The sequence below is a fragment of the Atractosteus spatula genome, chromosome 9, assembly GCF_055471065.1.
Source record: "Atractosteus spatula isolate fAtrSpa1 chromosome 9, fAtrSpa1.hap1, whole genome shotgun sequence".
Classification (NCBI taxonomy): domain Eukaryota; kingdom Metazoa; phylum Chordata; class Actinopteri; order Semionotiformes; family Lepisosteidae; genus Atractosteus; species Atractosteus spatula.
The window spans coordinates 22,706,544-22,730,386 of record NC_142714.1 but is presented as its reverse complement, the minus strand read 5'-3'; the positions used below and the strand labels follow the sequence as shown (position 1 = coordinate 22,730,386).

The following is a 23,843-nucleotide window of genomic DNA, read 5'->3' as shown; positions in this document are numbered from 1 at the left end:
CCAGCTATGCCAATATTTTTGTCGGCTGGGTAGAAGAACGCTTCTTCGCTTCCTACACTGGCTATGTCCCTGACCTCTACAAACGATATATTGATGACTGCGTCGGTGCCGCCACATGCTCCAACGATCAGCTTGAGTTCTTCCTGCACCATTTCACCAACTTCCACCCGTCCCTCAAATATACGGTTAACATATCTTCCACTACTCTTCCGTTTCTAGACATCAACTTCTCTATCAACTACCCCCGACTGTCCACTTCAGTTTATTACAAACCCACGGATTCACACAGCTACCTCCTGTACAGCTCATTTCACCCCAACCACACTAAAAACTCTCTTCCTTTTTCACAGTTCCTTAGGTTACGACGATTATGCAGCGACGACATCGACTTCGAGAACCAAGCCCTTGAAATGTACTCATTTTTCATCAACAGAGGATACCCCAGCAGTGTGATTGACAGGGCCCTTGCCCGAGCCAAAAACACCCCCCGGACCATCAACCCGATCAGGAACTCCCGCCGTAACAACCGCATTCCTTTGGTGCTTCCTTACCACCCTAACACACTTCCTATCCCCAGGACCATTAACCACAACTTTTCCATCCTACAGGATGATCCCTCCATTGGGGCCCTCTTTTCTGATCGCCCTATCATCTCATATCGCCGACCACCTAATCTGCGTAACCTCCTTGTTCACAGCTCCCTTGACCGCCCTCAACAACCATCCACACCTGGCACTTTTCCTTGCAACAGAACTCGCTGTATCACCTGCAAGTACACAGCCACCACCACACTCATTCAAGGCCCCTCAGGACAATTCTGGATCACCCAGACAGCATCTTGTACCTCCAGCAACCTTATTTACTGTATCTCTTGCAGTAAATGCCCAGCCATCTACATTGGAGAAACAGGAAGGAGACTCGGAGACCGCTTCAGAGAACACGTCAGGGCCCCTACTCCCGCCTCTCACTCCTCCTCCCTCCCAACCTTTGTTCTCCCGCTACTTTACCTTTGCCTACTGCCCTGTCTCTCTCACACCTGAAGAAGGCTCCACGGCCGAAACGTTGTGTTCTCTTTCTTCTTTTTTTCAGCATGGAATAAACCTATTAATAATTCATTATGTTTATTGCCTTTTTTCCACAGTGTTTATTACTGCTGTGGTATGTGCACTCAAAACAGGGAAAAGCTGTGGGATAATATACTTTTGAACTTCTTCACGACAGAGGGCAATTTTTGTATTTTAATATCCATCATGCACTTGACAAATGTTTTCTGTTGCAAACATACTTCATAATGCATACTTGCAAATGCAAGTACTGTAGGCCAGAATCAAACAATTTATCTTACCAATTGACTTCATGTCAGTCCTGGCTTTCAGAGAGCAGGTCTAGTGCTTTCTCACACTAGTCCAACTGATGTGTCTTTCCTTCGTTCACATATGCATTGTGTGGCCCTGGAGTATGCCTGATAAAAACGATAGAGAGCTGAACTGCTCAAAGATTTCAAGCCCTGCCTTTAGATAAAGTCAGGCAACTAACATCACCAAGGCCCTTATGACCTCATTGTTTAATCACTCCCACATTACACTGACACTGTTACTAAGAAACAGCACTTATCGCCTACATGACTGTGAGGTGAATAAAAGACAAGCTGAACAGGTCAGCCCTTCTAGCATACACCTGCTTTTGTACAGTACATTTCTGCCAAAAAAAATTTGTATCCAGAAACCACATCATGAGCAAATGCTTCTTTCATTCCGCCTTATTATGTGTCAAAGTCTGAAGACACATTGAAGCAATAGAGTTTCAAGGCTCATATTAAGCACAGTGGTTCCTATAATATACAGAAACAATCGCAATAATGGACTGTGCAATCAACAGGCTAGCCCTTGATGTGGTCTGCACTCAATTCAAATCAGCCGCCCGAAGAAAAGAAAACAAATAAGGTTGCATTTAAGAATATAAGAAACAAGGGAATAGAAAAAAAACTTTACTAAAACAATCCATTCATCCATTTTTGTTTTACATAAAATAGCAAGAGGCATCATGTGTGGTCTGGGGAGGAAGATGGTCTCTTGCTCTTGCTGTTCTTGGGTCCTGAGTGGGAGTTCAGGCTATGCACCTTCTGTGTGGAGTATGCATGGCCATTCACAGAGACTTGTGTCAAGTGACTCTGACCCAGACTATTTCCAAGACAGGGACATAATCTTTTATGAATGTTCTTTTTATGAAAAGTTGATATCAGAAAGGATGTGAATTGTTACCCACGAATAACAAAAACCAACTTCAAAACTACGAAAAAGCAATACGAAGAAAAAATTCTAAATCTTTACCAAATGTAGAGAGTGAAGAGGAAGGCATCATAGGACTCATTTCATATTGAGTGTACACATCACATTCCACTAACTAGTATGGGTGAAAGCTAGCGCAGAGCCTACGGATTGGCACAGGAGACGTAAGATACAGTTCACTGCATCATGCTACTTGCATTGTTCACTAGTGAGTGCACTCCTACCTTTTGTGTAAGAAAATTTGTGGTTTAGACTTTATCATGGGCCTAAGATGTATTAAGAATATGAAAATTGCGAGTGTGTGTGTAATTACACAAAAAGCAAATTAAGGGGTTACTGTACAGTACTGTGCTGCACATAGGTATGATTAATGGTGTCTAATTAGGTATGCAGTATTTCTGTATGACTAAAAACACAAAATACAGTATGAATGTTAGTTATTATTGTTTCTTTTGTTATTTTTTGGTGAAAAAAGTTAAAGTAGGGGTGACATTCCTGGGGTTTGGAACTGATTGTAATTTTTCCCCATAAGAAATAATGGAAAAAGGTTTTTCTTTTGATGAATTTTCGCTATACGAAAAGGTCTGCTGCAGAGCCCAGGAGAAGTAAGAGTTCCTGAGAGAAAGACATCTCTGTTCTTTAGTTAAGGAGTAGTAATTGCTCTAACATATTGGAGTTGACTGCTTTCGCTGTAATTCCACTTTCGGCATCTGCTGTCTGCCCGTTCTGTTTAGTGAAGCGCAATAACTCTTGCACTGCCCCTAAAACTGGCTGATCGGCAACATTCCTATAATGAAGCTGTAACCAGGATGGGAGGCCTTGTCTAAGGTGCACTTAGAAGACATGCTACATCCTGGCAACATCTTCCTGAGGGCAATTTCACAGCTGTTCACTGTCCTGAGTGAAGAGCGGGGGAGAATCCTGCCAGAACTCGCAAAGCTCTTTAAGTGGGAACATCCTGTTGTTTCAGATTCATTGATTCACATCCGCAACTAGGCAGACACATGTTTAATGTAGACAACTGCAGGGTGCTGCATGCAGGCAGTCAAAACACATCCATAAATACAAATGGGAAACCCTAGAAAAGACTACTTAATGAATAGGATTGAGGTGTTTATGTTAACACGCTTTTACTGTACATTTTTTTAATGAACATTTACTGTACATTTTTTACTGAACATTTACTGTACATCTTCTGGACACTGTGGATAATTAAAAAGGCACATAATGCTAGGATATACATTTAAAAGCACAGCATGTTAATCAAGGGATATTACACTAAAATGACAAAGTACCAGAAAGGCCTCGTTTTGAGTATTGTTGTTCGATTTTGGCCACCACGGTATCAAAAAAATGTTGCGGCTCTGGAATCAATCCAGAGAAGAGAAATCAAATACATTCCTGCACTTAAAAGAATGTCCTACGAAAACGGGTTGAAAGAAACTGAACCTTTTGAGACTTGAACAGAGAACATTAGGAGGGGACCTGATACAAGAATTCAAGATTCTCAAGGGCATAGACAAAGTCGAAACACGACATTGACAGTGAAACACAAACCAGAAATGAAAGGGGAAACGAGGTGGACAAAAAGAACAGGAGGCACTTTTTTGACCCAGAGAGTAGGAGTCTGGAACAAGCTACCTAGCTACTGTATGTTGAAGCTGATATCCTGTTTTTTTTTTCAAGAAATGGCTGGATGAGATCCTTGGATCAATGAACTGCTAACTACCAAACAGGACAGATGAGACAAAAGACCTCCTGTCATTTGTAACCTTATTTATTATATAGTCTCTGTTCTGAAAGTGCAAAGAAAGGCCTGAGTTCTTTTGACTACTGTCAATTGAAATTTAATACTGGGGTATTTTACTTCCTCAGGTGATTCTGTATGTTTTAAATGTATGCAACCACTTAGTGTTTTGGCTTTTGTGTCTCTAAATTTTCCCTATTCCATTTATATGTGAATATTGCTGCCTTCTTTACTTAGAGTGGAAAACAACCAGAAGGCATCATTAACACACAATGACACTAACCTTCACAAACCAAGGGCTATGCACTGTGTTCACTTATACCAGAGCTCTGCATTTACTAATTAGAGCAAATAAACGAGAGGGTTTAGAAAGCAGCTCAATCCATCTCCTGCTGTTTGTTACAAGGACGTCTGTGTGTTTTTATTAAATTCAAAATCTCTATTTTTTAAATGTGGCTGCCACTCCTTTTAAAATTTGGTATATTGGAGAACAAAAATGGTGGTTTTAGTCTATTTATTTCAGGTAAAAAATACATTTAATAAAAACAAGAGTTTTAAGGGTACAAATATACAACTGCTAGTTAAGCATACATAGTGTTTAGGGGAATGGATTGGTGAAAGTGAGTTTCAAAATGAAGTGAGTTGCTTTTCTGTTCAGACCTTTAAGCGTTTTTCAGCCATGTTTGTTGTGCAGCTTGTCAGCTAACCTCCAGAAAACAAATGCTCGTATTAAAGAGCTTCATCTACAAAGAGCTTGTAACACTAATAAGACAATGATAAATATCCATGGGGATGTGTTCATTGCCTAGTTCAACTGGTAAATGGAACTGAAAAGTTTAAGAAGGGATATACTGGTGGTTTTAGGAAGGAATATACTGGTTTTAATAAAGAAATTGAGATGAAATGCAAGCTAACCTGATTGCAAGCTGATTGTAATTTAGTTATCATTGTACTCCAAATACAAACATATATACATGTCCATTGAATACTTTTCTCTTTATGATCACAAAGAGAGCCCCTAAAAACATTTTTACAGCCTTGGTGGGTGCTAAACAAATGGAAAATAAGCACAAAAAATGAGCACCCTCAGCACTAAATTTTCTAATGATTCTCATTGAATTCTCAATCTTAGTGGGAACAATGCATTCTGTACCAGCAACCCCTATCTCAGGACATCACAGCGCAAAAATTAAACAAGCTTTTGCAAAACATCGGCTGAGCGCACTGCCATATACACTGTTGTCTGCAATGTCCTCTTGCTTCAAGACAACATTTGGCAACTCACAGAGAAAGAAGCAAGCCAAAACTATACGAGAGGGTGTTTCCCTTCCACCAGGGACTTCAACCCCTCTAAATGAGTTGCTCCTTGGTCAGCTTTATGATATATTGCTTCTAGAAAGATCTGCAGCTCTGTAACAGCATTGTCTTCCTCGATGTCAGGTTGGGACACTCCACTGTTACACAATGTTCCAAACTTCTAGTTTAGCGCCTGTCATTGTACTCAGCACTGCATTGAATTATGCAATGTTTTTGTCCTGTCAGTACCCCAGGAGCTGTTCTGCAGAGAGTTTTTAGGAGAATACACAACTATAGTTCTCTTGTTCCCGCTTCTCAGAGGTAGGGTTTAAATTTGAAAACAGAATCAGTAGTCCACAACAGAAAAGAAAACTATTTTGATTGAGGCATGAACCTCAAGAGTCTCGTGAAATGATGGATGCACAACACAGAAGTATAATTTTATTAATCCACCACTCACCAGTCATATTTCCTGTGCGCTGGCCACGTATCATCCATCCATCCATTTTCTTACTCCTTTTTCCGGTTCAAGGCCACAGGGGAGCTGAAGCCTATCCCAGCAAGCAACTGGTGCAAGCCAGGGCACACCCAGGACAGGACACCAGTTCATTGCAGAACAGACGTCATGTATTGTGATTGTGGAGAAAAAAAAATCTGGATTCTTTTCATATGACACAGGCAGTGCACAGCTAATTCTCTCAAGATCCTACCTAAAACCTAAAACTAGTTTATTTTAGCCAGAACTAAATATAACCTGTTTCTACTTCCATACATCCGTTCCCTGTGGAATTTAGAACAGCAGTCCAAATGCTGCTCTTCACCTTTAAGGGCTTGAATTATTTGGCTCCTGACTACATCAGTGAGCTACTAACTCTATGTACAGTTAGTTGTTAGCACTGTTCGGATTCTCTGAAAACCTGGTAGACCCTACTTTTTGTTCTTTTTTCTATAATGATGTTCCCATGATGGAGTTCATAGATGTTCTCTTCCATTCACCACACTCAGTAACTCAGCACTGGCTATCATGCTCAGAACTGCTTGTTTCGAAGGTCTGCTTTTGTTGCTTATTATTTGATTACGTAGAGAAATCATGTTTCTGTTGTTGGAAGGGATTTGAAGACTGGAAACATCTTTCTGAGACCAACAGGCCTTTGCATTCTGAAGAAATGTGTTCTTTTCAAACTACCAATTGATGTAAGTGGAAGAAATTTGAGTGAACAATGAGGTTAAACTTACCTGGTGATAATTACTCAGGAGCTTACAGACAATGTTTCATCATTTAAATGAACACTTCTTACATATAGTAGATCTTGACCTAATAAGCTTCCCTGGCAGCACAACCACATTTTTCAGGTACTTCAACTGATATCTAAATACATCTCATTTTTGCATGAATGCCAATGAAGGTAAAATTAGTTTTGCTGATTTATTTTAATGTGGCTTTCGTCTGAAACTCTGTGGTTACAGGAAAGGATTGTTTTTAAAAGGCTAACTTGTTTCTTAAAACCCTGCAGTTCAGTTTTCAACAACTTACAAACATGCCAATAACAATTACAAACATTTGCCTCTTTTCATAAGTCTTCAGTGTATGCCTGTGCAGCCTAGGCAATTAAACTCCGGAGATGAAAAGATGACACAGGAGCACCTTTGAGCATGAATTGATTGGGCCCCTGGTGGATATCAGCAGAATGTCCTTATGTCACCCAGGGAGCCCAGGTTTCAGTTTAACACCTGTTACATAAAACACTTTGGGACCCTGCAAAATTTGTTACCTTTCATTATCAAATGAAAACAAAACACAAAGCAGCTAAAATGTTAAGTGAAAGCATATTTCAGAAACTCAGGTGGGGCTTTCCCCAAAGATTTTTTTTAACAGATGTTTCAAAAACAGTATTTTTTTTTCTTAATAAATACAGTGTAGTGCCACATTTTCCTGATATTGTGGATACCACCAAAGTGTAGTATTTGCCCAACTAAAAAAAGCTCATGTGCAAAGGTGAGACAGGGCATGACCCTGGAAGTCCCCACTAATACATTGTCACTCAATTCCTTTCTGGTCTACGAGTGCCGAAACCACTTCCTGACAACACCCATTTCCTGATAAGTACAGAATGTCAAATCATAGCTAAAGAAAATAAATCGGTTACCACACACTACCAAAATAATTCTTGTTCTTGAAAACAAAAAATGTCATACATAGAGACAGAAACAAGATCTACAGTCTAGACTGAATACTCGCCACTGTGTTTAATTCACTAATAAAACATGAAATTGCAAATTTGCAGGACCAGTACATGTATCTAAAAGCGCTGCAGGCTTTTCTCCAGATAAAAAATAAAATAAAAAACGTCATCGTTAATATAATTTCAAAAAAATTGTCTAACCGTTAATTAGTGCACCCCTACTCTTATGGAAATGTATAATAAGCAGTATAACGATACTTTAAGTTTGAACTGGAAGTTGAAACGAATGTCAAAACGATTGTTTTAAGTCTGGGCAACTGCTAAAACTAGAGGGTGGGAATATTTAAACCCTTTTGATAGCTATCTTACAACATTAATACATATATAGTACCTATGAAACCAATTGTTGCCAGGTTTCGTTTTAACACTGCGCAGCACTTTCATTTCTAAACAGTCGTTAGCACACAAGTACTGCATCTTCCCTTTCCGCTGTTTGATTGTGGCCGGTTCCTATATTCTACTTTAAATGAACAAATTTTGCATTTTTAATATTTTCTGGCTTCGTTTACACAGGGTCGTGTGCAGAAAAAGTTTAAGCCTCTCCCTCTCTTAGCTATTCCCGTGTGCAAACTGTCTTCCTCGCACTATAAATAAGAGGGGACGGGTTGATTTTTCTGCATGGTTAAAGCAAGTTAGGCGTGGTTTTCAGACAGGTACCTTGGCGCTTTTCAAAAGCGGATATTTAACTCATAACAAGACATCAGCAAGTTTTGCAAACATGCCCAAGTGTCCTAAGTGCCAGAAAGAAGTGTATTTTGGTAAGATTTTTTTTTTTAATTTTACCGCAGTATTTCTTATGGTGCTTTTTGAACAGTTCAAAACTTTTTTTTCTCCTAGTTAATTAGTGTGGCGTGCGGCATACTGTATAATAAGAATACAGCTGCATTGGTCCAAAAATAACCAAAGCTTTTGTAGCTGTTACAATGAAATCGTGCCTTGTTGACATCCTCCGTAAAATGTTAAAAAGTTAGGCTGTAACAAGGTACAGTATGCTTGCTGTGTACTTCTAAAGACCTGGTCATACTGTGCTTTTTATGATGTTTGTGCTTTATAATGTCAGAGTGTTGTGCGTGAGATAAGTGAGGAAATTAACGGTCTTGTGCGATCTTGTGAAATAGTTTCACAATAGCAGCACACAAAGCTTTATTGTAAAATGTGCACGAATATTGGGGAAAAGGTGTATGTATGAAAATAAAATAAGTGAATTTTAGTAAGAATTCATGTTTTTTTTAATAATAACTAGATTTGCACGATTTGTTACGGGTTTTAATGGTTAAATATTGTTTTTTAAAAAACAACACTTAAGGCAAATTGTAAATAAGATGTTCAAATTCTTCCACATTGAATTTTTATAGGCATCACAGTTAATACCAGCAGTAATTCAATTTCAGAGACTTAAAAGCTATACTAATTCTAATACAATCACGCAGAATCACAAGAACAATCAAAATCCTAATATTTAATCTTCTTCTTAAAAAAGAACGGATCTATCCTTGTCAGCGAGCAGCTGATTGTGTGGTTATATATGTGCAACCTTTCATACTAGGTATTGTAAGTGAACAATATCATACAGGCTTAACAATTAACTCATTCACATGACACATAATCAGATATTTTAAGTAAGTAAATATGAGCAGTGTTTGGAGTGTCCACACCCAGTTTCGGTTAATTTTCTTGGACAATAGTTAAATCGATCATTCCAGAACATCTGGTCAACAGTGTTCCACTGTGTGTTTCTATCCTTGATGGGATTTTCAGCCTTCTGTAGTATGCAGCGGTCTCTGTAGATATTTATATATTGACTAATGCGCTTCTTCAGGCACGGCACGTACCGTACAGTATGTTGTATAGACCTTCACCTTCTGCGAAGTACAGGCAATCAAGTACATTTCATGTGCATTTACTCCAGAAACTGGACTTTTCATAATTAAAGGCACAGTTTGCAGTTACTTAAACTGGTGGTTTGTGTCATTTTACCCATATACTGTACATATTTTTCTTATGAGACGGAGGGGCATGATGGACTACAATGTATATGTATATGAATATGTATTCCATATACAATGTGAACTTGCCCAACACCAAGTTTTTGAAGACATCCCCTGCATGCATCTTACCATTACTTAAATCAGTAAGATGTACCATTCACTCATGGTACAGCTTACTAATTTACATCGATTTCGTATGTATAACATTTAAGTCATCAATAAAATTAGTCAATAATGTGTCTTTTTTTGTGGCACGTTTCCAAAATTTTATACAAACTTAAATACCCAAACCACAAATTTCATGCATTTTAATTCAATGTGCACTACAGTGCAATTCATCTGGTACAAAAATATGGGGATCACTGTTTTTACATTTTATTCAGAAAAAATATGTTTTTGCAAATAAACAGTACAGTTTTTTTTCATATTCAGGCCCTCAAGAAATATACTTTTCTTATTGTTTTTCTAATATAACACTCAAAGTGCTCAGAATGCTGGAGGTTAAAATGAAGACATTAAATTCACCATCATGCACTCAAAACTAGGGAGTGGGTATTACCTTTCTTTTCATCTTATGTGGATTTGCAAAGTATAATCTGTTGGCATAACAAATAACATAACATTACCAATATATGCTGAAAATCCCTAAGACTTATTCAGCTTTGGAAATGATGGTACTTTTTTCCGTTAGGTGAGGTAGAGTCCCTGTGTTTCTGCCATATACTGTAACAGCTAAAAATATTGCCAGCGAGAGACAGTTTTGTTCCAGCACATAGTAAGACTCCTGTTCACCAAGTGTGATATGAAAATGGAATTCAAATGCTCTCGAGATTGAGGTGCTTTGTTCCTCTGCTGGAAATACCCTGGGGAACGTACTGTGTGCTTCAGTGAAATTACTTGAGAACTTACATGAGAACATGAGAACTGCTATTAAGCCAGAAACATCTTGCTTTCAAATTAGTGTTCACAAACAAAAAAAGGAAATGCTATTTACGCTTTGTCTTTTTTTCCAAATGTATTTTCATAAACACACGAACATTGGTAAGGAAGGCTCTAATAAGCAGATGCAGAAATGGTAGTGCACAGTTCCAAAATGTGAAAAGGATTTTGTTATCCATGGAACTTTCTTGTGTGAGAAAAAAAAATGGACCTTTTCTCACTTTCAAAGCATAGTAACACAAGATCTCTGAATTGATGGTTAAATGATGGATTCTGTTTAAATTCTTCCAGGTTTTGGAACATCTACAAAGGTTGTCAATTAAGAGAAAAGAAAAAACTCTAATTCACTTTGATTGCAACATTAGATGACCTCAAATTGTTTTGACATTTGGGCATAAAACCAGAGGCATAAAGCTGAGGTTTGCTAAATGCATGTCTTAAACATATTTTGTTTGCTGTGCCCACAGACTGATGGTGAAAAGTTACTAACAGTGTTTATAGTACAGGTCTGACAGCTAGGAATTTCAGGCATTTTTCTTTATTTGATACAAAGATGAGTTGTTTTAATTACGCATTGATGCATATGCAAAGCAGGATGCATGTTGGACCTTTAAAATAAATCCTGATTCTGTTATTGTCAAACAATATTGTGTTGTCTTTAATACAAGAGTATTGCCACTGAAATCTTCTGGAAGTGAGCTGAAAAATATTTTGAAAGAATTCATAAGCAGAATATAAGCGATTTTCCTGTTTTGTACATTAGGGCTTGGCTAGGACTAATCTGACAGAACTTTTAATGGCTTCTGAAGTCTTTCTATCTAGCAATGTGAACAAATGCTCTCGTGTCTTTTCACTTTATTTTGTCCCCGGAAAGCAGGGTGTCTTTTCCTTAATTAATTTATTTAAGTAAACAATTAAAAAGTACTTTGTAAGGAAGCATAATTAAGATTGTGCAAGTCACAATATAACATGAAATCAAATGGCATTATACTCAGCATGAAGAACTTGGAGCTCAGAAATAACTTTTGTGGGGTAAAATGCAGCACATGTCTGCTGAAAACATTAGCTTCCCCTGTTGTCTTCTGGAGCCTGTCCAGCCTGGGGGTGAATGAATGGTTCACCATTTGGTTTTGATCGAGTGTGTTTTTTTGGAAGGATCCGTAATATCACTGGGGATGCCACTGTCATCTGCTTAACAGATACATTTCTGTGGTGAATGAATTTAGTGTCTTTACATTGTCCTGCTATACGGTACTTCTGCTACACTTCCGAGTGTACAACTCGGAATCATTTCTCATGCCCATGCTCACCTCTTGAGACCATTCATCTTTTGACACTGCAGCCTCCACAGCAAATTTCATATAGAACAAATAGTGCCAACTGTTGGGGTAGCTTTCATTCAATGACACCACCGCCAGCCATAGGGCTCAAATATTTTATTTGAAATTTGCCTCAAGAGTATTGCCCTTAAAGTATTATATCTTGCACAGAGTGGTAGGTACTCATAACCCTTGCTTAGAGCAAGAGATACCCTATGTAAATGGATTAACTTTCCAGTGTCTTCAGGTTTTCTTCCCAACTGGATTTAATTATTTTAGCTCTTAAATTGCTTTTATTTTCAAAACTGATTCAGTTTTTAGACTGTGAAACACGTTATCGCTTAGCTTGAACCCTGGTGCCTGTATACACTTCTCTCATTTAGGTTTGTTTCATTGACTTGGTTTAATCAAACTAGCGGGCTCATGCAGCACCACGAATACTGATTATGAGAAGGTTTGGCACTGTCAAACCCACCTAAAGCAGAACAAAAATTTTAAACTGAGCTGAAACAGTTTGGCTCATATTTCTCAGAAATTAAACTCATAATGGAGAAAACACAATTGGTGCAGTTAAGAGTTTAATACGCTTAACTGTTTGAGAATGGAAACCAGAAGACACAGGAGTGTCTGTGCTTTCAATAAATACATAAATTCCTCTCCAGCCCAATAAGCTGTACTGTAGCAGTAGCATAATGAGTTAGTATCAAGGACTTTTAGGTGGCGCTGAAGGAGACATGCTTCAGGAATTTGCTTTTATATTTTTTCAGTTCATTGTGTGTTAAGGTTGATATCCACCCTGCTGTAAAAGAGGGCAGTAGATCTTGTTGGGACACTGGGTGGGGGGTTGGAAATGATTACTTCAGAATGGGTTGTTCCAGACTATAATGGACTATAGACTACTCCACCCTTTGTGTTTCTTTGGGATCTTGGTACAATATAAATCTGACTAAGGGAGATGAGCAACCACCCAAGGCAAAATCCAATGCAATTTCAAGATCTATAAACACAAAACACACCCTCCTGTGCCCCAGGATGTGCTTATCTAAACACAATGGCGATAGTGGCCAGACCCACAATGAGACATGGGCTGCTGCTCCATGTTGTGTCCAGTAATACTACCCTGTTTTGATCCAAAAGCTCTGACCTTTCTGACATGTCATGTTAATAAAGCTCATTTTTTTAATTGAATTTTATTTTAAAATGGGCAGGAGAGGAGTTTCCTCTTAAAGATTTTTGTTCTATTTGTTTACCAATTCTGAACACCAAACCAAACACAGTTAAGTAGATAAATCTCATGGATACAGTATGAAATCAGTGGCAGCAGTTTTCTTTTCTATGAAAAACTCTAAATAAATTGCCAGAACTTTATCGCAGCTTGAGATAATTCACGTTTGTAATGCTGATAATGATAACCATGATAAAGGGATCCAATCTTATCACTGAATGTTTGAAATTATTTTGGCACAAGACAGATTTCACCTTCTCATAGGCATAAAATCCATACAAATGCGGTGTGCAGTAGATTAACATGTTTTTTTGTTAGGCTTTGACATGGAAATAATTCCTCAGGGAGAGTGTCTTCCAAGAACCACGTTGCTTAGAACTCTGTCCTTGCTAATTGCTTTGCTAAAGGACCAAAAAAAATTGCATTAGATTCTGAAGAGGGGAAGCCACCCTTTCCACCAGCCATAGGTCTGATCAGGCTCTTGAGAATAGTTTATATGCTGTGAAATCTAATGATAGATCAATGCATTGTCTCTAACCATGGTTTTCCCTAATCATACGCAAGTCCTACAGAAGAACAATATATCTTTATTGCAGGAAACAAAGTGCACAAATACCAAACCTAGTACTGGAGTTTGTTAAAGGAATGTGATATATCATTTTTTCAGCCCAGGCTTTTAAGCACAAGATAATTTTATGGCAGCAGAGGCCGGAATGGTGACATTTTTCTGCCACCTTTACTGACTGAGGTTAATATGATCTTTGCTGTGGATGGTAAGCCAAGTTATTTTAGGACTTTTCATTATCCTTTTTCTTCGGTTGGAAGAGCTCTGCAGTTTTACAAATTTAATATTAGTACTTAGTTTCAAAAACACAGTGTTAATGAGTGGATTTAATGATATTCATAATCACACCATGAAAAATTAATTGCACCACATACCGCTACTAAGCCTCAATCATACAATATCACAGACAAACCTCTGCCTTTATGTACATGACTTACTGCTATATGCCATGAAGATAGGATGGTTTTGTGGCATACCAAGGGGCATGATGCTATAACAGAATCTTTGAACTGGCGAGTCTCTGGGAGACAGACACACAAATTGAGCCATAAGGTTGAAAAGATAGTGCTCCTTTTGTTTTACAGTGTGGGAAATAACAGAACCCCCCCCCCATAAAAACACAGAGAAACAAAAACCTAACTCTATCCAAACTCCTACTGCATAAAAATAGCCAGGTAGGTAAACCACATACTGGCTTCGTAATCATAGTCATGATTATAATTCGATACTCATGCTTCAGCCTGGGTCTATTCTTCAGTCACCTACTGTAATTGGTCCTTTCTCCTCAGTGCTGCACATAACAGAGGCTCTGCTAGCTTGCTAGCCAGCAGTGGTCAACAGGAGATATTGACTGACAATTGAAGACTCTGCTTCCTGGTGTTTAAATGTCACCTGACCAGTAGTCTTTCTCCAATTGGTCAGCTGACAGAGGATGGCAGGTCATTCCCCATTACTCTCTGAGAAACATAGTTCACACAAGAATCTCCCTCTTTTCTCCACCTGCAATAGACATTTTTCCTTTATGCAGCTTGGTGTCAAAGATGATGAAAGCACGGATAAGCAAAATGCTATTGGTGAGGATTGTATGGTGCATAATTTTTAATTTCCATTTGTGTGTTGCACCTTTGCAGCTGAGAGAGTGACATCCCTTGGCAAAGACTGGCACAGACCCTGTCTGAAATGTGAGAAATGTAACAAGACCCTGTCTCCAGGCTCTCATGCAGAGGTAGGTCCTACTGGTAGGAGCCTATAGTTTCAGGTAATGACAAAATGGCAAAAATACTGTGAATATGCTCACCGTTTAAAACTAAATTTCATGCAAAATTGGTCTAAGAACTACTTAAGCTAAGATGATCTAAGATCTTCTCCGTAAATAGCACAGACTTTAAACAGGCTATCTAATTTAAGTGTGAGCAGGACCAGCTCCTGAGCGGTTCTACAGAACTGTCTTCTCTTCTGACAGTTTCCTTAGCTGAGGTGCTTCAGTCTAGCTGAAGCAGAAAACTGCTTGAAGCGGGCATGTTTTCACAACTCCCAACTAAGCTGTAAACCAGAAAGTTTTTAGAAAGACTCCTTCATTTCACTAAGATTCACCTAAAATGTCTCCTATACCATGGGTGAGATTTTCTACTTTATCAAAATAATATCTGAGCTTAATATAATACCTAGGTTTTCAAGCAGCCTGCAACCAATTATAAAAAGATGTCACAGAGATAGAAATCTCTTTCTTACTTTTTTTTTAAATTGGGGAATTCTTTAGGAAATGGCTTTATGGAATTCTTGAATCATTAATCCACTAGCAACCTAACATGCAAGAATGATTTGAATGGCCTCCTCTCATTTGTGATACCTTTCATAATGTACAGGTCATTAATTGCTTTTTTTCTCTTTAAATCTTGTTTCCAGCATGAGGGGAAGCCCTACTGTAATGCTCCCTGTTACTCGGCACTCTTTGGGCCAAAAGGTATGTGGTTTTATTTCTCTTAAATAATTAATCCTAACAAATATAGGGGCACAATCAGATGAGGGAATTCAAGAAAGGATCTACCTCTTTAACCTTAAAAAGATATCATAAAGCATAATAATCAAAAGGTCTGCAAAAAGACAGTAGGTGAAAATAGACAGGTTATTGTATTTTGTCGATGTGCTTCTGTGAATAGCCATTTCACTTAATCATGGCAACTGACAGTTGCAAATAATTTGTTAATGATACACCATGAGGAAATCAAGAACAAAATAGAAGCACTGATCACATCCCTCTGCCAGAAAAAACCCAGAACAAATCCATATTTACGTGAAAATGTCTGCTGACACCTACGCTCCCCTCAGGATATAACTGAGGCGTTTTACAGAGGCAGCAAGTATGCAAGTCATGTGCCAGAAGTACAGTGTGGGTAGATCATCTTTTAATCCAGAATTTTGGAGACCAGGCCAGTGGATGACATGACATGCAGGAGAAGATAAATGGAGAGAGATGTTTCTGTAAAGTCACCTTAGACGAAATACTCTTAAAAGGGATCCTGCTTTTTTTCTGTCCAATCAGAAGTCCCTTTCACTGCCTGTCTTGTGAAAGTTGGAGATTGCAACAGGTGATTCTTCAGTGATATTGATGTCTTTCAGTACCCTCTTTTCCCTGGGTGGGCTATTGTCAGCCTGGATTATCCTTGCCATGCCCTGTGACTTGCTGGGCACCTCTGATCTTGGAGTTCTCCCAGTGAGAGCTGCTTCAGTCTTCTAGTTGGTCCAAACTGTCCTTTTGGCATTAGAAGGCTTGTAGCATGAACAATAGCAGAGGATCTAACAATTACACACTTCAATGCACTATTGTCTTCCCCACTTGATGGTATAGGGATTGTAGCACTGCAGGTTCATTTGATCGGAATGATGAGAAAAAGTCAAGATTAAACAGTCTATGTGTTGGATATACGGAGTGGAATGGAAATTGCTGAGCCCAATTTGGAAGGAAACCCCAGAAACCAGTTGTGCTACAGTATGATCCACGTCAAGGACTCTTACAAGTTCTGCTTTTATTGCTGATATTCCTCATTTATGCTTTGTCCTTTGAAGCAGATCCTAATGGATGGAGAAAAATAAAATCCAAAAAGAATCATGCTGTCATCAGTTCACTAAAGCGAAAAACTGCTTATAACTAAGAGATCTCACACATACATATAAAATATTTTCTCTGCCAACAAGCACTGTATTGGACGGCACAATTTTTAACATTATACTTGTAAAATGAAAAAAGTATAAGTAAGATGCGGGGGTCCAACTATATTTCTGGGGACCCACACACCTGCTGTTTTTTTTCCATTTGAGCTCCCTGTTAGCTAGTTAAACCCTTATTGTAACCCTTTAATAACAGGATTCATTGTTAAATGAACTCTAATTGTTTTCAGTTCCAATGCACATTGGAGGCTGCCTTTTTAGCATAGCATCGTCTGAGTGGAAAACAAAGACTTTTTTAGCTTCCACGTCATGTAACCTGTTAATTGAGTTAATGTTTCAGTTAAGTAAAGAGCTCATCTGAAATGAAACTGGGTCCCCAGGACCAGACTGATAACCCCTGGTCTACAGCATGCTGAGTGACCAGATCAGTGTATTTTAGCTATATGTATTGAAGATACAGTGGCAATATTCACCACTTTAACAATGACATTCATGTATGAGATAAATTACTAGTAGATGACACTGAAGTGGGAATTAAACAGTATGTTTGAGCTATGGAGGCAAGGAAGCGTGATTCTAGGTTACTCTCTGTAAGGTCAGAGAGAGAGAGTCCATTCTTTTCCTGGTACCTTTCCAATAAAATGTGATGTTAGTGCGTTACAATTCAGTCATCCTTATTATTTTTTTCCACATCTCCACAATGCCACTGTGGGATTACTGGGACAGGTGATAAACTAAAAATAAACCACTGACCCACACTTCCTGATTCCTTATCTAATACTGTCTGATCCCGGTTATCATGCAACACTGTCTCGGCTGGCTGTTGCTAGGAGATGTAACAGAAGGATACCAAGTCAATTAGGATAACAATAAAATTATCTGGAAAATTGAATTCTGAATTTAAAGATAGCAGGTGTCCATCACACATCTGAAAGTGAGATCAAAAGATGTCATACAAACCCTACAGTATATGTGAAACCTGATCATAACAAGCCATCTGTCAGATTAAGGAACTTCTCCTAAAGCACAATTCATGTAGAGTAGGTATTTAGTGATGTGTGTAGGAACTTGTTAGGCATTTAATATGTCATTTATAAGTATTTAGTGATGCATGTGTAGGAATGCGCTGACATATGACTAATGGTATCATGTAAACATTGCAAAGTCTAGTTAATATCACAAAACTCTGTCACCCTCTCTTTTCTGAAGAATGCAGATCTGAAGTTTCCACTGTTACGTAGGCTTGTTAAAAAAACGTTCTATTGTACAGCTTATTCATTGAGTGTTTCAAAGGGTTTTGGAATCCACCAGTTCACCTGCTCGCCGACTACAAATACAAACTCTTCTCCCTTCCTTTTCAGGATTCGGACGCGGAGGCACTGAAAGCCATACATTCAAATAGACCACAATGCAGGTAAACGCTGTGCTGTGATTGTCTGAGATACAGCTTTAGTTCCTGCTGCTGTGCAAGCATACTCATGTGTTTAACAGCGAAGATGACCTGAGGTTCTGAAGTTGTGGAGGAGGTTACTACAGCTGATGAGATATCTGGGCGGTTTTATTTGAATCAAATACAAGAATAAAGGCAGGATGAATTGGACTGATGTACTGAAAGTTGTGCACAGGTGTCTGCCTTCTTTTAACATTTAAACATGTTGCTCTTCTTTCAGGTTGTCCGCAGGAGTTAAAATTCAGAAGGTGGAAAGAAGGCAACTTTCAGCAAACCTTTATTTTTAAATCATTATACATACTGGGCCTTTTAATCTAATTTAGCGAAATCTGTATTCCTTACAAAGATGTAGGACTTGCAATATTCCGTCCACATTGTTCTGATCACTGACAACTGGAATGAAGTGTTTGCAGTAAAGTTGAATTGTTCTCTTTTCTAAATAAAATGGGTTTGCATTGTCACGACGTTGGTATTCTTTGTTTTAATTCTTTTGAAATCTTAAAGGAAAGGAAGATACAAACTGTTACTGTCCTGGAAGTGCGAGCTGTCTGTCAGTAAACAAAACTAGTCAGTAATGCCTGCTTGTCTGCATTCTGATGTGTTATATGTGTTGAAAGGACAGATTGCCTGGCTAAACGAAACAAGGCTTCTACTAGATTGCATTATCACAAGGAGTGGAGTCCCACCATCTTCAAAACAGAAGATAAAGTGCGCCCGAAGCTTACCTCTCTCCCTTCTCTTTTATTTTATATTTAAATCCAGGCTGGTACTGGGGCAAGCCACCAACTCAAAGAGCTAAATTATTATCCAGAAGGCAGTGTTGAGCATTCAAGTGCATGGAGATGCCTCGTATCTTCAGCGGGGATCCCCTTGCCCACATTAAATCTTTCAAGATTGTCCTGCAAGATTTGAATGGTCACACTAGAGAAGAACTGTTTCTTGTACATGTTCACTAACAGCAATTTACTACCCTTGTTTAATGGAAAGCGGTCTTCACAAATAAACAAAATCAGTTGATCAAATCAGTTTTTTTTGCGACACATGGTGTATGAAGTAGAAAAAAATTAATAATTAATCATCAGTGGGTGAGAAATAATAACACCATAGCCATACAGCTGCTCTTGATACAGTATGTACAAAAGTATAAAATAATACTGTAGTAAAACAGCTCCTAAATGCATTGCCTTTTCTAATGATATCCTTTTGAATAAGGTGCACCTTAATGTAAATCTATGTCTAAATCCCATGTCAGAACTGTCTTCAATCTGAGGGAGCCAGAAAATGTCAAATCTTTGGCATTAACCAAGAACAATAACTACAGTAAAGTTCTGGAGGCCAAACACCTATGTAATGAATTTCTCAGGTTTGGGATAATAATGGTCTTCTAATCTGATTCTGTAACATAAAAGTATAAGAACCGGTAGGAGAGGAAGCCATTTGTTCCATCTAGCCAGTTAGGGAGTTAGTGACTAATTGAACCCAGGATCTCATCCAGCCGTTCCTTGAAAGACTCTAGGGTATTGGCTTTCACAACATGGCTGTGTGTGAAACTGGTAATGTAACATTCCTGCTTTCTCTTCGAGCCGCTACAAAACCACTGCAAGCAACTAAGCTTGGGATGAACAACCCTAGTCATCCAAAGCTGCAGAGTTCTCTGTTTTTCCAACTCGCACCTTAATCAAATCACATTTTTAGTTGTCACTCATCTGCTAACTGAAAACTACCTATAAATCCCTCAAGATGTGGAGTTTCCCTTCCCCAATTTAAATCTGCAGACTATCATTTGCATTTAGATGTTTGAAGCAATCTTGTGGCTTTATAACATAATTTGATGAGTCTTTTCAAATTTGATTAAAATCTGCAAGCCACGTTGGTGAAAGTAAGCGATGGTGCTCTTTTGTATGCTAAATGCAACTTGTGTTCAAGAAAATAGCTTTTGAAATCTAATATTAATTAAAATTTGAATGCATATTATCTTGATTTTTGTCTTATTACAAGTCAATGTGTCTACTTATATAGGGTAAAGATTAATTGAGAGAATGCCATTCTGTACAATTCTAACTAAAAATCATTTGGGTTTTTTTTTTCAAGAGTTTCAGTAATGGTGAAAAGCATTCAGAAACCTCTGCTCCCCTCACCAGTGCCTCTTATAGAATGTTAAGTTTAACAAATGGTCTCTCATGACAACATAAGCCACAGTTGTTTCGGTTCTTTAATGACCAAAAATACCCAACTCTCTGAGGGCCTTGTGTTTCCACTGCATTTTCATTTTTGACTAGAGCCCCCTTGCTTGCTGGAGCTGCTGTCATAAGCCTGAAGAGACCATGGCTACAGACAGAAACAAAACTCAAAACTCCCACGGCTGTCCTCCTGTGGCGACACGCTGACAAAGAGCTGCACTGTCTGCTCTCCATCTTCAGGAGTGAAAGGAAAACTCCCAGTTGGACACATACCATCTATAACACGGATAAGGCCTACACCATCTGTTTCTGAAGAGATCTAACAAGCAGTTTGAAACTGATTACAAGGCTTTCATAATCCTTACATCCAATTTATAGTATATAGGGCCTCAACCTTTAAGCACGGATGGACTGAAGAAAATTGCATTTTGCAATCAGAATTTTTTTCTGTAAGCCTAGGCATACAGATCTCTATCAAATCTAACAGCAGATGATAATCTTCTCCTTATCAGTTGTTGTCTGACCAAATCTTATTCCCATAACACCCAAAAAACTTCAAAATATACCAAAAAAAGGTATATTCAGCCTCACAATAACAAATGAAGCAGTTTGGTTTTTAAGCAGTTCACTTGAGTAAACCAAGGGAATTATTTTTTGCAATCAACACAATCCTAGTCATCCACAAACTACTTTTTTATCACACAGTCAAAGTTCAACTAACCTTTAAAATACATTTAATGCAACACACACTAAAAAAGTGACACAAAAAAGGTCACTGTCATTTTAGCAGCTGGGTAGACAGACACATTGACAGACTTGTCTAACAAGGAACTCTTTTTAAGCTTGTGCTGTATTTTTAAGCAAGCAGTCGCTATGAAATGGAAATGAATGAACATGAATTATCTCTCACTGTTTCACTGCACTTGGAGACTAAACCTTCTAAAAGAATTCCAATTCCATTTTCATTTCCAGTATATCAAAGTTAACAGCCATGGACAGCAGCTTCACCAGTGTTAGGGATCATTAAGGGGGTATAGCTAAGTTTGACAGGTGAAATGGGCCTATGTATGTGTACGTATATGTAAAAGCAGAATTAGAAGTCTGTTTAGACAGTTCTGCCTCCAAACATTATGAAAAGATGAGAACTCATAATATTCATTCCCATAATTCACAACAACTACTTGCTCTTAAAACACAGCTTCAAGCAGGACTGCGCACACTTGTTTTGGCTTCAGAGATTCTCGTGTTATTATTTCGGACTAATTACAAACTGAAATAACAAAGATAAGCAGGCCTTTTATTGAAAGCTTGTGTTGAATCTTGGTTTCCTGTCTACAATGGGCGTCATACATATGTTTGGCACGGAATGCTACAAATGTGTTACCAAAATATTTAGGTTTTAAAATATCTGTAAGCACGCTATATTGCCAGGAATGAGCTTTAAGAAGTCTGGAGCAAGAGCATGACAAATTATTTCACTTGTCTAAGAGGATGGTAATAACCAGCTGTCCCTCAGATCAGGACCTGTAGGAGTTACTTGATGTTACTTGATTTGATTTACACTTTAAGTGCCACATTGAATATTAATAAAGCCGACTTGTAACTTTCTAGATCAGCTACCCAAAACCTTGGAATTCAGTGCAAGCACCGTGATCTCTCAATATGTTTTGACATATTCACAAGGATAGTGATAAACAATAGGCGCCAGTGTCACAAGCAGCTCGGCCCTCACAGGGAATCAAATAAGAAGTCACAATCTGGCTTCAGAGCCACACAGCCCCACTTCGCAAAAACAGGACAGCCCCACAGTGCCAAGAGACCAAACCTCCCATCCTCCTGGCAGAACTCAGAACCCTATCCAGGTTCTAAGAGGGTGAAGTCTCCTTCAGTAACACATTCATTACAAGTGAAGCTTGTTATGCAAACAAATTTGTAGTTCTTTCCTTGACATGTCAAAGCCAGCCTGTTGAGTACTCACTTGCACTGAAGGAGGGAAGTGCAACTAATCTGGCTTTGCAAATCATTCAGATTAAATCTAATTTACATGAAAGCTACAGAAAAAAAGATATCCCACTTTCTATCTGCTATCTCAGTGACTCGCTTTTATTTGACGTCAATGCAAAGCATGATGGCCTCCTATGTCTTATGACTATAAAGTGATGAATCAATTATATTCATTAAGTATAATGATGTATAATGAATATTACCAATTGTTTTCTCAGTTTTATTTTCTCAAGTGCTCGTTTTGTCTGTGCCTTTTTGCACAGCGTGCCCATACAACAACAACCATTTTAGGGCTGCGGTGGGAGCCAGAACCTTATGGAGGGGTACACTCTGGATGAGACACCAGTCCATTGCAGGACACACACACTCAGACCAGGGCCAAACTCATCACTCATAACAGAATCCCAGTATCCTACCAGCAGGTTTGGACTGTGGGAGGAAACACACATTCAGTCATAATCCCACAGATTATCTGCTAACCACAGACAATAAATGTTCGAACCTGTGGTTCATCTCATACTGAGCAGGGTTATTATCATGACAGCACATTATCACATACAGATATACCTGCACATACAGTATACACTACATACACAAACACATACACATCACCACATCAACATACAGTATACTGTAAACACACACCCATACAGATATACATACACATTTACATACACATGTATACATACATACGAACATGGAGACAACACCCATGGAATTGAACCCAGAAACCCAGCATTGTGAGGAGGTAGCACAGCTAACAACGGGGTCATCTTGTCTCCCCAAATAATTAAGAAGCAGATTTTGATTATTTTTTTTTGCCTGTGATGGATGGTTTGAAATTTGCTGCTGTGAATCCGTTGCAATAATCCTTGCATGTCATTTTGACAAAAGCAGTGAATGGAGTTTCTGTTTTACTTTAAAAAAGTGAACGTAAAACCAAAGTCAGGACTGATGAGAAGTGAAATAAAACTTCACGGTTTGGAACTTGAAAGATGGATGCAACTTTCTTGAAGGGAGGGTGTAGATCTTGTACTCGTGCTTTAGATGAGTTTGAAAGTAAGTAAAAGGAAGGATGCAGTAAGTTGGAGCCCCAGGAAACATCATTTCACCCTAAAAGAAGATTTTATCACTATCTACAGGAAGCTGTGGCTTGTTCTAATATTTCACATTGCTGCCTGCATGCATCTTCAGCAAATGACAACTTATAGACCATTCATTAAACTTACAAAGTGTTTTCATTTTGGTCTGGAACCCACTACCAGTCCAGAGTTTTATTCCAAAAAGCTGCTGAAATTATTTTCAAATTTTATATCTATTAAAGCTTTATAGAACATAGCTTTATAGCTTTATCTGTTAAACCTTCTTTACCCAAAGGGTTGTGAGAGTCTGGAAACCACTACCCAGCAGTGTTATTGAAGCTGATACCCT

General features: G+C 38.5%; 1 protein-coding gene across 1 annotated transcript; it reads left to right on the top strand.

The window, feature by feature from the left end:
• Nucleotides 1-8,162: 8,162 nt before the first annotated feature.
• Nucleotides 8,163-18,690, top strand: crip1 (cysteine rich protein 1). Its single transcript, XM_088924623.1, has 5 exons — nt 8,163-8,332; nt 14,741-14,835; nt 15,516-15,573; nt 18,140-18,192; nt 18,449-18,690. Exons 1-4 carry the CDS (start codon nt 8,293-8,295, stop codon nt 18,178-18,180), a joined length of 234 nt encoding a protein of 77 aa, XP_088780749.1. The 5' UTR covers nt 8,163-8,292; the 3' UTR covers nt 18,181-18,192; nt 18,449-18,690.
• Nucleotides 18,691-23,843: the final 5,153 nt, after the last annotated feature.

What these genes read in the sequence shown, in the direction of transcription:
- crip1 (XM_088924623.1), top strand. Translation starts at nt 8,293, where the DNA reads ATGCCCAAGTGTCCTAAGTGCCAGAAAGAAGTGTATTTTG. An exon ending in CTCCAGGCTCTCATGCAGAG is followed by an intron (nt 14,836 to 15,515) that starts GTAGGTCCTACT and finishes TCTTGTTTCCAG; the next exon opens with CATGAGGGGAAGCCCTACTG. An exon ending in GGCACTCTTTGGGCCAAAAG is followed by an intron (nt 15,574 to 18,139) that starts GTATGTGGTTTT and finishes CTTCCTTTTCAG; the next exon opens with GATTCGGACGCGGAGGCACT.